This window comes from Empidonax traillii, unplaced genomic scaffold, assembly GCF_003031625.1.
Source record: "Empidonax traillii isolate 1590-97213 ecotype Southwest subspecies unplaced genomic scaffold, ASM303162v1 scaffold597:size822913, whole genome shotgun sequence".
In the NCBI taxonomy this organism is placed as follows: Eukaryota; Metazoa; Chordata; class Aves; order Passeriformes; family Tyrannidae; genus Empidonax; species Empidonax traillii.
Genome location: NW_020955790.1, coordinates 685,429 through 702,115, shown reverse-complemented (window position 1 = coordinate 702,115; position 16,687 = coordinate 685,429). Strand labels below are relative to the sequence as shown.

Below are 16,687 nucleotides of genomic sequence, written 5' to 3'. Positions count from 1 at the left end.
ATTTGTACAGCCTCAGACTCGCTTGCTTTCTGCCAGAGGATGGCACTCCACCCCCTGCAAAGGCGCAGCTCTTCCTGGTGCCCAGGACTACAGCACATCGCCTGCACTGACAGATCTGTGAACGACACATGACACAAATGCTACCTGCTAATTTGTACCTCTTCTGCTGGTGCAGGGACCTGTGGCCTGACTGCAGGGGGAGAAATGTTAGCAAGATGGAAATTGCAGAATAGAGATTGCTACTTTTGAAATCTCATTATTCAAGGCACTGGGCAAATTATAGTAACTGGTCCTGATCCAAGGACAGTTCCTCAAATCATGAAGCCTGAGAAGAGCCAAAATACAGTTAAAAAGTGTGTGGGGGGGGAAAAATCGAGTCTTTATACTGAAAGCACCAGAGGCCCAACTTCTGTTAGCTGTGCAGATGCAAGCACATACATGAACAAACCCAGACAGGGAATCTGTATGTTTGACATAAGAAAGAGGACCTGCCATATGTAGTAATTTACCATGTATACGCAATTGGGGAAGGACAGGCCGCAGACTGCTGCGACTGTACAAAATCTTCCGTGTGACCTGCTCTGTGGTACCATCGCTGTTTGGTTTTCTGCTCCAAACTTGAGGTGTGTTACTACATGTCCATGTCCAGCTCCTCTCTCCCTCTCTCTTGTTCTGGTTCTCCCGTGCTGAGGGTGCAGCATCAATGGTGCAGATGCTGCAGTTCACAGCACTCCAACCAACCAAAAAGATTTGCAACAGGATTACTGGAACACAGTACCTCTAGGAAGCAAAATGCTACACACAGTGTATCTGAATTTTCAAGTGTCTAAATCCCTCAGAAAAAGGACAGCATTGGAATAATGCCTTCAGATCAATATGTATTCCTAACCTCTGGAAAGTTACAGGTTTTCCTCCTGCATTGCAAACCAAGACACAAAGGTCAGAAGCACAGCCTACTCAGACACACAGGTGGTTTTTCTTTCCAAATTTCCCTTGATCACAGAATTTATGTGAGCCATGCAGTGTTAAAACCACCTGCAACCAAAGCCTCAGTAATGCTCTGTAGTTCATTTCAGTAACTTACATATGAGACCATTCCCAGTCAGCTCCAAGTTTTCAAGCCATGGAAATTCACTGCCTTGCGCCCTACCTATGCCTCTAGGGTAGGATTTGAGGTGAATCTAACCTGAACTTTCTGGTCTGGACAGTAAAAGTCACCTACCAAAATGAAAAAACTAACCTCTCACACTGCTTACACCATTTTGTATTTAATCAAAAACCAGGATAATCACGTAAGTCTTCCTGTGGGTTCTCCAGCTATAAAAAAAGACCCATTTTATATCCAGAAGACCACATTTATCATCAGTGTGACTCCGATGGCTCTCCCAGCAGGGTGAGTGGGATGATTTTTGGTCCACAGTTTGTCTCGGGGATGGATGAAGAACCAACCCCGAGTAGATCCAAAGCAAACGAGATGTGTTGTTGCCCAGGGGGCCACAGCACGCACCCCAGTCCAACGCCCCCACCCCACCATGCGCCGCCATTACCTGTGCTCGATGCTCCCCAACTGCGAACTGTATCACGGCGATGCCTGGGTTATGGCTCTCTTCAATCCTCTCCACAGTGCTGGAGTCTATTTTCAGGTCGTTGCTAATTTCCGCGCTCTGTATGAAGTCTTCTGTTTTCAAGTCCTCTACTTTCTTCAGCTCCCCGTTGGCCAGCTGAATGATCGACCCCTTCATGAAGTAAGGGGGCAGCGTGGGAGGTGCGGCAGCGGGGGAGGCGATGGACTGCACCACAGGCAGGTGGATCTGCGCCTGCACCATGGTGGCCTGGTAGGCAGGCTGGGTGGTGAGGGGCTCTGCGCTGAAGTTCTCGCTCTTGGGGACGGCGGTGGTGACGAACGTGTGAGGCACTGCTGCAAACTGAGGAGACGACGTGACGATCGCGGGCGTGACTCCTGACGGCTCGACGTCCGCGCTGCCGACCGGAATCAGCAGGGACTGGGCGCCAGGGATCACCAGGTGCTGCGGCAGGCTGCTGGGGTACCCGATGGCTTGCTGCTGACCGCTCAGGTAGCCGATCACCGGCGGCTGGGTCCCGGCGTAGAAAGCCGTCGCCGGCAGCCCGACAGGGAGTTGCTCAGAGGCGCTGTGGGTGGTCTGAATGACGGTGTGAGGGGACAGTGTGGCCACCGCCTTCACCCCCTCGTGGCCCAGAGCCTGCTGTGGAGACAAGGCATAGGACCGGTGGGTTGGCTTTCCTAAGTGCAAGCTTCCCTTGTCATTGAGGGCTGAAGGAGAGGTCTCATGGTTGGAGGCCTGCTGCACCTCCATGTCTGCCGTGGGCGTGCTGCTGTTGGGGACCACCATGACGGAGGCTCGGACACCTGAGGAATCCCGCGCACCGTACTCAGCGGGGCTCGAGTGGACCACCACGTGCCTGGTCTCATAATGATGGGGAGCTGGTTTATTGCCTGCTTTAACTAGACCCAGGTCGGCAGAAGGCGAAATGCCATACCTCCGGCTCTTCTCTATCTCGCCGTTCAGTACCTCCTTGGCCTGCATCGCCTGCAGCCGGCTGCTCTCGGGTTTCTTGGGGGTATCCCTGGTGACGAAGTGGCCCCCCGAGTCCGTGTACTGCACCACCACTTGGGAGGAGGGGCCGAGGGTGAGGGTGTGCGGGATCACTGTCTGATGCGGGTGCAGGGGGACCGGGATGGTTGGAGGAGAGACATTTCTGACAGTGCTCTGAGAAGAGCTGGAAATGTGGACATACTGGTTCTGCTGGGTGGGTGGAGGAGACCCGGCAGCAATCAGTCCAGGTGTCCTGACCAGGTGCGGCTCAACTTTGTGGCCCTGCTGGCTTAAGCCGCTCATGCTGGCCAGCAAAGTGGAATAAGCCTCCAGCTGGGAGCGCTGGGATGGAGTGGTTGCAACGGCTGTGGCCGCCGCCACGGCGCCGGTCGCGGAATTGGCTGTTGGGGAAATCAGCTGAGAGGGGATGAATCCGGTATACGATCCACTGTACTGGGGCCCGACGAATTGGAAGGTGTGTTGCAGGTGTGTGTACTGCACGGGGGAAACAGGGGTCCCTGACTGGGAGAGGGCGGGCGAGTACACCGTGGGAAGAGTGGTGGAAACTGGAACGGACCTGGGCGCACTGGGCGGGGAATAGTCCAGCCCTGCAGACAGCGACTTGTGCAAACCCTGCGGCAAGCCTGCCTCCACCGATGACGTCCCCGCAGGCCGGTGCCGGCTCCCCAGGACGCCCTGGCCACTGGGTGTTGTGGGGAGCCATGCTAGGTTATCTGCACGGTGGTTTTCGTTTGGCAGGACCGGCTTCACCTCCGAAGGCAGGCTGGTGGCAGGGATTTCTCGCTTCTTAGGTGGCAGGCATTCATTGCTCCGCTCTTGGTTGGATTTCATCTTTCGCCGTCCCCCCTCCACTGTGCTTGCTTCACTGTCTGGCTGGCTCTGATTTCAGTCTGATAAATGGAAAGTCACATTTGATTTCTGCAAGGGATCCAGTGACTTCATGAGGAATCATCTCCCTGTGAGCACGATCCTCCGACAGCTCCTCTGGATTCTGCAATGAGAGGGTGGGCAAGGGAGGGGGGAGTCACACTGTCAGCACTGAGAAATGAAAACAAATGAGCAGACACCCTGAAACAGCAAATGAGAAAAAAACCTCCAGAAAAAAAGAATCAAATGGTCAGGCATTGCCACTCTTATGTCAAGGGGCAGTTGACAGCTGCTCTGTAAGAAGTAGCAAAAATACTGGGCATGGCTGCTAATGCATCAGGAAGACATTTAAAACCGTAGGCAGATCAGAAACTCCCTGGCCATAATTGCCTTATTTCCCAAGACCCTTTCTCCTTCCTCTGGGAAAACCCTCCATGTGTCTGTGGTGCCCGGTTTGTTATTCCAGACTCTCCTTCCCCTGAAGTGAGCACAATGCCTTCACCCTACTGTGTCCTAAAAAACACAGGAGTGAGGCAGGGAGCCCTGAGGAACAGCCACACACAAAATATTTACGTTAGCAACAAGTAGCTATTAGTGGTGCAGAGGGAAGGTGGCAGGTCACTTCTAAACACTTGAACGCCAGAGTCACCCACAGGGTGACTTCACATCACACCCTGTAGGGTTGTGGAGGCAGCAGCTGCCTCCCTGTCCCCCTGCCACACCACAGCTCATTACAGGCACACGTGCCCTTCATCCACCAGTCTGGCAATGAATCTCAGCCCTGTGATCTATTTACAGCAGCAGCACAGAGCCAGATATGGCTCTGAGCCAGGTTTTTGATGTGTGGGGTTTTTTTTTTTTGACCCAGTGCTTTGAACTCCCTCTGCTACTGACACCTCACATCCAGGTATCCAGGCAGGACTCTGTGTTGGGAGATGCTCCCTGTCACCTACAGGTTGGCCAGAGCCAGATGCTGGCACCATCTCCACCGCTGGCAGGATCCAATCCCCCTTTTTCTTAGTGACTGCCAGACCAGAGGGGCTGTGGGTACCACACTCGTGGCCACGGCCACAGCTCCAAACACTGAGCAAACTCAGCCCTGGGGCTCCTCAAAAGCATATGTGGGTTTCCTGATCCAAACCAGAAGCCCCCACCACTGTAAAAGCTCACAGTTTCATATTCGGCTGATTTTGCCATTGGAGCAAAACAGTTGCTTTGCATCCCCTAATTCACCCAAAGGCAACAAAGTCTTCCTAACTCTTCCACCATCTGCTAAAGAACATACCGTATCTAAAACACATCATGCCTTGAAAAAAGGCAAAAGGAGCTGTCAGTCTCCCCTATCTTCCTGAAACCTACCTTGCCTTGTCCCATAACAAACGTCACGGAGAGTGAAACTTCTCCCCAGCCCCTGACCAGCCACCACCTGTCATCTGCATTTCTGGCTGTTTTGAAAGTTATGCAAGAATGGGTGCTGGGAAACCTCGCATGACCGGCAGCTTAACAAGAAAAGTATGCATTACACGTAGGAAAAACGGAGAGAGAAAGAATTAAGAGTGGATGTGAAAGAAGATGGAAGTAGGATATAGCCCACTTTAAAGGGAATGCTGAGCAGCAGTAATGATACTTATCTTGTGGCAAGTAATATTCCTTTGGGAGATTTCTTTCCCTGCTGCCTCGCTTCTAATGAACAATAAGCCTGATGTTTATATGTGTATGAAGTACTTTGAAGACACACTAGACTAAGATTAAACCTATCTTTAAGAGCACTCTTTACGTTTATGGTCCTCCAAGCTGCTGTAAGCCTGCAGGAAAAGTCCAAACGTTCTAATGGTTTGATACAATCAGTCTTAAGTTAATTATCCCATTCTTTAAATATTGATAAACAGTAATGAAACACCAATAGCCAGAGCCAGGGGAGGGGGGTAAAGCACAGTTTCAGTGTGGATTCTCTGACTCTGAGGTGATAGGGAGGATGAAAGGACTTGGGGCAGCTTCAGATGAGCAAAGGCCAGTGATGCCTTCCTTGAGCATGGCAGCCCGGTGGCAGCAGTGCCCACTGAGTGATGGCTGGGTACCCCCGCTGTCCTGACCTGCCCCATCTGTCAGCACCACCCCCTCGGTACTGCCACGGCGGCCAGATGAGGGCAGCCAGGAGACAGGGTCCCTGCTAGATCAGCATGGGTCTTCCCCCTCCTCCTAAGCAGTTGCTCAGCGTGTCTTGGCAACAGCTAAAATTATTATATTACACATGACTTACAGATTTTTCTTTTTAAGTTTGACTAAAAATAAAATCAGCGAGCTCACATTTGCGCAGTCATCCTTGGTTAACTTTAGCTCACTGTAACCTTCTGCCCTGGGCAGTCAGCTTTGGTAGGTAAGTCAGCAGATCCTGACCGAGGCGGCTGCCCAGGATGCTGCCCTTAACATGGGTTGCTCATCCTGCTCCCCTTGCCACTGGGAGCTCGTGCTGGGCTTGGACCATCCTCCAGTCTCTCCTGGATATGGACATGAGCTGCACACCCAGAATTTAAATACACTCCCACGGGGAAAAGCTGGGAACAGAGGGCTGGCTTCTCTGCCTGCAACACAGCGAGGAACTTGTACATGGAACCAAATGGGGCCGGTCTCTTTTCCTGTGATGGATAAACCAAGTTCCCCAAAGGCAGTGGTTCGAAAAGTCCGAGGCATCTGGGTTCAGCTTCTCCTCATCAAAAATACTACACTGAAGCTCAATGAAATGTGGCAAAGTTTCATTCTGCAGGAGCTGAAGCAAAGGTTTTGTTCTGCTAAATAGTATAGAACCACTGAGTTTTGGGTGGCCTCCAATGTCAAAACTAGCATCCTTCAAAAATAGCAAATACTCAATCTTTTGGGTCTATTTTTTTTTTTTTCCCCAAAACCTCCTGGAGAACACAGGAGGAATAAACAAATTTAACAGAGACAAGGGATCAGACAGCCATAGAGCAGTGAATACTGCCCCACTTTTCCAAGCCCAAGCACTTCACAGAGAGACTTTGAACTCCTAACAGACACAGGACTGAATTTGCAAAAAATGCAAATGTGCAGCATAAAACAGCCTACTTCTTCTTCAAGACTTAAAAGTAAAATGGTAACTTTTCGGCATAATTCAAGTTCCAGCAACAGCAAAGATAAGACAGGACTGATTTTGCTTGGGAAGCAATGAAAGGGAGACAACCCAAACAAGAGTGTCTCAAAGGCAAGAGGTACAAGACCTGGTAAAACAGTTTTCTGCTGGCTGTCCTAGAAAGACAAACGCCTGCTTTCTGTGGTATGCCGCAGGGTTTGTTACTTGTACATTCTTTTTTTTTTTTTTTTTGGATTCAAGTCATTTTTCTGACTCTGGAGATATCCTTTCTCTTTAACTTCAGAGCTGTCAATCATGATTTGCGATATACGCAAACAAGCAGCAAACACCAGGTGATTTTTTTGCTCCTGCTTTGTATGTGTGTGTGTGTCACACAAGTGTGTGCGTGCGTGCAGGCATGTGTAATTATGGCTGGGAAGGTAAAGGGGACAAAGAGATCAGGGAGAGCAGCTGGACTTTGGTATCTCTGGCAGTGAGTACACATGGAACATTGCTAAAGTGTCTGGACAGCCAGTGTCCGCTGGCAGCCTGCCCACACTCCAATTCCTGGAAAGGCTTAAGGCAGAAAAATAATCACTTGGAGGAGTCACCATCTGGGCTTGCTCTGGTCCCAGAGGGATTGCTCACTGGAGCTCAGGATGTGCATTTTCATGCAAAACTACAGCGTCTCTCTGTAAGGCACTTTAAATCTTACTATGTTTCTCCAAACAGTGTTTTTCTATTTATTTCATCTAATAAATTTAAAACCCTGGAGAGGATATTGGGTTATAGTTTGAGGAGCTGACCTCCTTTATTTATCTGGAGTTCACTGCAGCAAAGGTAAAACCAGCAATGCAAGCCTCCAAACACACAGTGGTGTGTACCCAGGACTGAGTCTTGGAGTGCAGAGAAGTTTGGGCCAGGCTTGCAAACCACAGCAGCTATGCAAACGGTGGGACTTTGACAGCCCTCAAAAATCAGGCGCTTTTTGCAGTCCCATGATGCAGCTAACATAATTTTTTTGTCTCTAAAACTCCTTCAAAAATCTGGTCCCCATCCTCTCTGGTCCCTGACCTTCCTGCAGTTGCCAGCAAGCTCACACCAACATATGCCACCGGGAGAAGGGTTGGGGCCATCTGCCTGCTTGCCTCATTGCAAGGAGGGGCAGCTGTCAGTCTCCAACTTCAGCAATATTCAAATCAAACCAGTCACTTACTGTCAAAAGGCTCCTTTGATCCCAGGCTCTAATAACACACAGATTACTATGCCTTTTCAACTTTCACCTTCCAGCTCCAGGTATTACCAGCAAATTCTCACATTTATCTGCGTGATAAAATGATTGTGTCTCTCCTCCTTCAGACACCGCTGCCCTGCCCGGAATGTAGATGTTAATGCAGTATTCAAAGAGTTGAGCCCGATACACGGCTCTTTATGTCTGGGGTGTTACTGGGCAGAAGCAGCAGCACAATCTGATGCTCCCGCCTCAAAGCACCCGCCCCTTGTATCATGATAGGATGACTGAGTAATTTCAGCAGCACTGGAAATCAGTGAGAAGGGAGGGCACTTCATCCCATCTCTCTCCTCCCCTCCAAGGAGGCTTGCAGGATCAGATTCAGAGAGGTGAAAAGACAGACACATTGCAGAGGGCTCCACAGCCGCATTCTGGCTCTCAGATCTATATGCCAGCTTTCTCCCCCTGCTCTCCACGCTGCCCGCTGCCAGCTACATATTCATTGTTGTAACTGCTACAGATTCCATTAGCCTTGCCATGTGCAGCTCAGTGCATGCCAACAATAGCTATAGGAGTTTATTGTCCAATCTGACCAATTTCACAGCTCTCTGGCAGAATTCCCAGGAGGGCCAACTGCAGAGATCCATTAATAAGAAACATGAAAACCTCTAATAAAATTTGAAATTCTCCTCCCAAAATGAAAGGATTCCTGATCAGCACTAAGTCTGCAAGATAGATTGTCCATTGCAGTTTTAGCTCTGTAGCAAATTGCTACAGATTTTGGCACAATGAGCAACTATTCTGCACGTCCTTCCTCTCCCCGGTCAGATCAGACAGACTCCAAGCAATATAAAAAGCAAGTGATACAAGCAAACCTCAGCAAGCACATCACTGGGGATGAGATGCCCAAGGGCTCAACTTTCCCATGGAATCTTATGGTGCAAGTATGTAGGTAACCAGAGCTGAGAGAGGAAGATTTAGGAGGAAAACACACTGTAAGACACGTTCCCAAAAGGACAGACAGATGATGGAGTTCCAGGACAGCCATTCACAAATGCATACGATACAAATTGATTACTAGAAAGCTACTCCAATGGTTAACTGTCTGTTTATGCTACTTAGCTCCCGAATTTTGAGGATAAGGAGAGATGTGCACGTCCTAAGCAGGGCACATGCCTCCTGTTTTAGTATGGTTACACTGTGGTTAGAGATACATACTTATTGTGTGTGGTGGGTGCTCCTGAAGTGCACAGGAATAAGGCACTAGAGTTAGCTTCCATTTTAGTTAAGCTAACTGCTGAATGAAGAGCTGGAATTAACTTTCAGAAGTCTGCAGGTTTCTGCCATAAGTTCCCCTGGGTGCCATCACCTCATTCTGCAACAGGATAGATGCCCATATTTTCAGCATCTGAAGAAGTCATGCCATGCTCTGCATGTGCAGTAAACCTTTCTGTGCGCACATATAGCAGAGCAGCTACAAGTAAGCCTTGCAGGACTGCATCATGGATGATCCAAACAGATTCACAGCTGCCTACATCCTTTGTTTCCACAAAAAAAACCAACCACTATTAGCTAAGGTGATCCCTCCTCTTCCAGCACGCTTTGCAGAGAGGTGGTACCACAGAAGCAGTACAAGATGCCAGGCAGGCTGGAAGCAAGGAAGCACTTCCTCTGAGAGCCACAAGCTGCCCCAGGACAGGGCTGCCATCAGAGTGCAGGGTGCACTGGCCATCCTGCCACCCCCCCCAGTCCACCCCATGGGCAGCACCCTCACTCCCTGGCCCAGAAATACCCTGCCTTGCAGTGCCAAACATGGGTGCTCAAACATCATGAGTCAGACCTCGCTTCTTGCCTCTGAAACACATGATACTGGTTTACAAATAGAAGATTCACTAAAATGATAAAGGGGATTTTTATTACTATTATTGCTTCCTTTAACTTTTCTCTCTGTGGTGTGAGGCCTTTCAGGCTCGAGGGGTCTAGCTTTTCCCTGAAACCCACAAGATCAGAAACTTACTAGTTTAGCTAAGAGTGGAATTTCCCATCTCATCATTTGACAGCAGTGTCATGTTTTGTGAAATAGCATCTACAGACTAGTGATAAAAATGCAAGAGCTGACAGTGCTGATTACAGCGAAGTTTTTTTGAGGGTGAAGCGCTGGACTCCAGAGCTTTCAGCCTCCACGGAGGAAGGGGAAGGATATAACTAAGGGTCTAAGCCCTGGGGCAAAGCCTCGTGAGCATGCACAGTTTGATGCACAGCTTTCTCTCTCAGTTGCACAGCAGAAAGTGCACCTCGGCTAACCTTATGAGAAGCACCTCTATCTGAAGCCACAAAGGAAAGTCCTGGGGCTGCTCATGCCTGGGGTTTCAGCTCAGGCTGACTGCAAGGTGTGTAGTCCCACACGGAGAGCTGGCCCAGCTGTGATGCTGGAGCACATTCCAGCAGCATGATGATTTACCACCATGCTGCACTGAAGCTTTTATAACCTGACAGATGTCTGCCAAAGCCCTCCAAAGCCCTGCTCCCAAAGTCTCAGAGAGGCATCTGTGCCAGGAGCATGAGGACCACCAACCCAAGGTGCTAGGGAAGTCAGCAACCCCCTTCACACGTACCCAGAAGTCTGCGGTGGCAGCATGGAAGCTGTGGAGCAAAGACGTGTATTACAGTGCTCCTTCAACCCACTGACACCAGGACAGAAAGGTGGATTCCACCTATGCCACTTTGCAAGTGGCCAGTGCAGCACCTAACCTTTTAGCTCCTGCTCTGCACTGACTGCTGCCAGAGCAGGTCAGGTTGACAAGACCAGTTTGTCTGACAGGGCTCAGAGACATCCTTTACTCCTCTACCCGTCCCCTAGAGGTGCTTCTTCAGCTTAAATGAGTGAATAGAGTTCATTTATAAACAAGTCTAATACCGAAATTACTTTGTTGATGTTTTTCATTTATCTAAAATGTGCCTGGCTACAATGGGAGCTGCCTACACAATTTTCCATTGAAAATTTCACACGAGTGACTATAAACGTAGCGACACCCACTCGCCACTCATTTTAACTTGTGACAGAAACTGTCATGCCTGTATGAACACATTTGTACTGCAGATATGTCACACAGGTCTCCTTCCATGTGTCTGAAAACGCTCGCTAACATTCTTTCCTTCTGCAAAACAAATCAGACAGGCGCCTGGCTCTGATGCCAGGAGACATGAATAAGACCCCCACGAAAAATTACAGAAACCGGAGGTGTTTCACCCCTTTGAAGATCCAGCCAGTAACACCAGCAAGCAGCAGCCAACTCAGAGCAGCCATTTTACAGATAAGCACGGGTGCTCAAGGGGAGGAGTGTGCCTTTAAGCCTGGCTGATAAGGGGACAGTGTGAGAGCATGGCTTTAGGGGCAGATTTGGAAAGGTCAGCTGCAAGCTCAGTGCCTTTCCTTGGAAGTCCTCCCCACCGACTGCTTCTCTGGTAGATTCCACATGCTAGCAAATTAGACTATAATTAGTCCATCTGTAAAGTGTGAAACGTGAACTGATGTTAAATTCCCCTTGAAATGGATTCCAACACCTTGCCTTCTCTGAGGCTTCATTCAGCAAAGCTTTAACCTGAAGCAATTTTGCACCAGCCCTGGCTCATAGCCTCAGCACACACTCGGTGCCCTCCCAAATCAGGATCACTGACCATCACCACTCGCAAAACCAAAACACCAGCAACCAACTCTGGTCTCGAGGCATGCAGCACATTCTCCCAGCACTGCAGAGGGCCAAGAGAAAGTTCAGCATTCTCCTCAGCCACCACCTTTTTTCCTCTAATTCTTTAATTTTTTTCTTCTTCGTTCAGGGTCCACTAGGTGTCTGCTATTAGGTACATTTGGATGCACCCTGCAGCACTGTCCACTCAGCCTGCAGAGACCCTCAAACTGACAATCTCAGCACAGGCAACGTGTTGGCTCAATGCAGGTATGAATACACATGGGCAAGAAAAAAGCCAGACCTGCTCTTCTGCACCCCTTCTCCCAGTGACATGCCTGCCCTGGCCCTGCAGCCCACAAAACCAAGTGACTAGTTATTCTTTCTGACTCAGCGTTGTAGGGAGCCTCTCTCCTGCTTACTGGAAAGCGTGGCAGGCAGATAAAACGGGCACAGAGCCCAAATCCATCACCAGTGTCACTTGACTGAGGCCAGCACAGCAAGGGTGAGATTGCCCCAACTGTTCTACCTGACTAGACAACACAGAAAACAATCAAGAGAAAATTAAATAATGCAGGATTATAACAACATAGCAGGCTCCACAGTCACAGGCTCCAGTTGTAATTAAAAAAAACACCCGTTCCAACTAAGAATGCAAAGCATCATCGTCATCGTTGCTCTCAAGCAGGGAATGTTGACAAATGAAGGCGGTGTGCTAACAGGCAGTGCCAATACTCTTAATTTAAGTATGTGAGAAACAAAGGTATGTACCATCCAAGACTGCCAGAAAGAACTTGCTTTAAACAACAATCAAAAAGAACTCTGAGGATTTAAAAATTACTTTCCTTACAAAAAACAGATACAAGAAAACCTTTTTCTCCCCTGCTCCCAGCCAAGTGAAGAAAGAACAAGAAAATAACAAAAACAAAAAAAAAAATCACACGGCTCCCATCAAGGTTATTTATATAGGAGTTCTGAACTCGGGAACTAAAAACATTCCTGCATTGAACCTGTGGGTCCAGTGAGTCACAGCTTGGAAATCTGAATGGACCTTTTGTAAAAGCCACTGAGCCACGAACATGCTTTCTCACCGCTGCTGATCACTTCTGTGAAAGCATCTTACCCATCTGCCACTGGAAATCCACGGCGCAAGACAAGTGACTCCCCAACACCAGTGAAAAGGACAAAAGGATGACTAGCTACCTGCAGCTGGTTTCAATCGAAAAGCCGAGCAATTATTGCAGCCCTCTCCTGTGGCTCATATGGAGCACAGCATGGAGCTATAAAGCGTTATGCAAGTCTCATGTGCTGCCAGATCTCTTCGAGCAGGCAGCAGCCAAGTTGCTCCCTCCCACCATTGGCTCAGCTTCATTAACTTAATCAGGTATTCATTCATTCATTCACTCACTCATTCAAAAAAAAAAAAGAAAAAAATTACACTAAACCTGGCAAATAGCCAGTGCCAATGCATGCACGGAGCATGCTCAAATCAGTCACTGGGGCTGGAAGAAAAAGGGTAATCTAACAATCCTCAAGCTCTGAGAGGGGCTTTAGTTTTGCACACAGCCAAGGTGCAAATGCATCTTTGCCTCAGCCTCCCAAAAACCATGAAGGGCTTGGGAGCTGTTCAGAGATCGGATGCCGGCACTGAAGACCACGGAATTGAGAGCAGCCCTGTACGACAGCACAGACAGCAGGAAGGAGAGTAGAGAACTTCCCCAGAGCAACGACTAATTAATTAATTTGATTATTTGGGGGAGAGGGGAAGGAGTTGTGGCAGGATCAGCTCAAGTCATTTTGCTGCAAGATTGCTATCCTTTCTTTTGTACATACCACATACATTGCACAGCTTAATCCCCACAGAAAGGACCAAAGCAGAACAGAAAGAGGGGGAAAAAAAAAAAAGAAATGAAAAAAGAAGGGAAGCGCTACACAACCAATGTTAAAAGCAATTGGTAATAGAAATTTCTGTTTGACCCCTATATCTATAAACATAAGAATTTCTACAGGCATATAGCACTCAGGCATCAGAGTCCCCTCCCTTACACAGTTCTTGCACTTATTTTTCTTGGTCTTTACATGTAAGTTTGCAAAGAACATTATTACTTCCCTCTAGCTGTCATCCAAATGACTTTCACTGCATTTTTTTTTTTTCCAGCACGCTACAAGAAAGCTGCTTTATGACTGTTCCAAAAAGCAGGCCTTGAGAGTCAGCTTTGATTTTACTGTGAAGAATTTCATGCAGTGAGCCAGGCTGGGCATTAAGGAAAGGGGACAGGTGTTACATTTCCCACAGAGGAAGCTGAGCAACAGCATGGAAGCAGTCAGCATTTCTCCCCCCTTACCTCATTCTGCCCTGCATGAAAAAAATACCAGATGGCAGGTTACTCAGAGCAAGTCCATAAAAGTAACATGGAAACACAAAGCATTTAAGATGTTTTCAATATAGCGTTTATGGTTCTATAACGAAAATGATACACCAGGGTGCAAATCCTCAGCCAAAGACCTGGCTGACATGCCTCAAGAGCATCCACACTCCCCACCTTTCTCCAGTGATGCAAATCAGATCTTATAACCCTCCATCTTCTGTTATCATGGAAAACTGTAGGAACTCAACTGCCTCTTCTCTAGACAGCCTACAAGTCACTATTTCTCTTCAGAAAAAAAAGCCCTACTCTGAAATCTTCTACAGCCACTGCCACAAACCACAATACAAATGGCAAACCAGATAGAGACTTTCAGAAGGGTAAATAATATAAAGCCAATACTTAGCTAAAGGTCTGCAGTTCAGATGCACTTAGCAAAAGCCTTTAAAATACCCCAAACCAACACCTGTTACTCTGATCCCAACTCTTCCTCTGACCATGGTTTAGTCCTGGATCCCCTCTTGAAGTTCTGTGTAGGTGAATGGTACTGAGAAGCACCCAAGTAATTAGCAGACAAGCAAACACACAACTTCTGGGGAACCAGCTGTTGACACATCTAAGACTACAAGTGAAAGTTACACATTGCAGTGACTGAACATGTCCTTTGCTACATGACAGCACACAGGATTTGATGAGAAAAGAAAAACTACTCAAGATGCTTTTACTGCATTAACAGAATTTTAGAAAAAGAGATACAAAGGCATCTGAAGGCAACAGGTTTCTTAGTCCTTGGCCGCCTGTACTCCAAAGTGTGTTGGACATCAGCCAAGCAGTCTCAAAGTTCTTTACACTGAAGTCAGCTTCCTTCACCAGAAGTTCAGTCTCAAGCTGAGGGCCTTACAATTATCCAAGCACTTAAGCACTGTGCCTCTTTCATTACCTCTGTCCTCATCTCTAACCCTTCTCTAAATGGAATCCGAAATTTGGAGGCTCTTTCTTTTTGCTTCACCTCCCCTCTCTGGCATTCCTGACACACGTACTTCATTCAAGACACAATACAATCCCCTCCTCCTCTGCCTGTGCCTAACTTCCCCTCTCCTGCTAGAACAGCTGCTCAAGCCTCCTCCATGGCAGCAGACTCCTTTCTGGGCATCGGGGCAACAAATCACCCTGAAATTCTTCCTCCTGAGCCCCTCCTCCATACATCATGCTCCATACATGGGAACACTCGTCAAGATGTGATTTCTGATACCAGAACTAGTTTTAAAGCAGGCTATCAGAAGAAGGTCATGAACACAAGGGTACAGGAGATGAAAACCAGCCTGGGAAAACTATGAGAATTTTATTCCAAACGATCCAAACTTGGGCAGAAGTTCTAGTTTGGTCTAGTTAAAAAAAGAGGGATGTGGTTTGAGCAATTCTGGTTCTTTATATGAATAATTTCATTTCCCTCCCTGAAATAATCATTAGAAGAATGTGGGGTTTCATGATTCAAGATAGGAGAATGAGAAGGCAATATTTCAGTACTGTGAAATGAGGCTTGCATGCCTAACCACACTACCAGCTCAGAGTTCACTTCTCACAAGTGTCAAGTATATTTTCCATTCTGTATTTCTGCAAGCCCCAGTTCTGTCTGTTGTCATCACTCATGGGGATTTACCTAATCCCTGAAAGAGAAGGGGGGAAAAAATCATCTTTTTTGCTATAGAAACAGAATCACGTTTCAAGCACACTGAGAAATTCAGATTGTACGTATCATTTACTGCAGCTCCACTCATTCACCCTGTGTTGACAGTATAAATACAAATGATGCCCACAACCAAATGCTGAACTGCAGTCCAATGTATTAGTGGTATTTCTTAGAGATTTCCACTCGCTTTTGCAGTTTCTCTGCTCACATTCCTCACACTTCAGCATATTCAAGCAGCTGCCTGTTATACAAACACAGCCTGAAAGAGAAATGTTGATTCCCCTTTTCGTCAAAAGCTGGTGGCTTTAGCTGTATCCACTGGTTGCAAAGGCAATCAAAAGTTAGTGGTTCATTTAAAATCTATTATCGTGCAACAGCTAAAAAGGAAGACTTCACAACTTTGTAAGGACAGAAATGCACCTTCCTGGAGTTTTATTTTAAACACTAGTGGACTTCAGTGTTGACCTTTTAAATTCATTATATCTCATTATACACGGTTGGTACAACTTGCTGTACAGCTCCTTTCATACACAAATAAATGACAGTGCAGTTCCAGATTTCATTGGCACTCCTTGGACCCACGCCAGCGAATCCAGCCCAGGACTGTGTGTCCTCTACTGACAAAGCTTTCCTACCAACTATGGCAGCCTCTTGCACAGCCCAGCAAAACTGCGTTAGCCCTTTTGTAGTGACACACACACGTCCCACTGCAGCTGGCCAATGAGTTTCAGTGGGTACTAACTATGGGACTTTGGAGTGCTACCCCCAAACTGAGGCTAAAGACCTGGCATGGAAGCTTCTTCTCTAACCAAGGATGCCTTACTAATGACAGGTTTTCAGTTTCCACATCAGCTAAGGTCCTTTCAGAAACTCTCTAACTGAATTAGGGAACGGGAGAAAGAGACTCAGCCGGGGATCTGAGTGTTCAAAACCTTTGTGTGTTCCTCTTCAAGCCTGCATTTTAAGTGCTGTTCTCCCAGAGAAGAAAGTAGTTAAAATAGGCTGAGGCCTTCCCACTGCAAAGCAGAACCCAACAGGGAAACTTTCTTGGGAGAAGAAAGCTCCCAGGGGAGTCCCTTGCACCTGAGTGAGAGAACACCTCATCTCATCAAGACGTCCACTCCAACCAGGACAAACAGGGAACCCCAACAGTCAGTCAGGT

General features: G+C 47.8%; 1 protein-coding gene across 9 annotated transcripts in view; it reads right to left on the bottom strand.

The window, feature by feature from the left end:
* Positions 1-16,687, bottom strand: part of ATXN1 (ataxin 1) — a 274,252-nt gene that overhangs the window by 9,208 nt on the left and 248,357 nt on the right. For all 9 annotated transcript variants that reach the window (XM_027898444.1, XM_027898442.1, XM_027898446.1 and 6 more), the window contains one exon: positions 1,548-3,588. In XM_027898444.1, coding sequence (XP_027754245.1) covers positions 1,548-3,428 — 1,881 coding nt within the window. In that variant the 5' untranslated portion in view covers positions 3,429-3,588. The remainder of the gene's footprint in view (positions 1-1,547; positions 3,589-16,687) is intronic.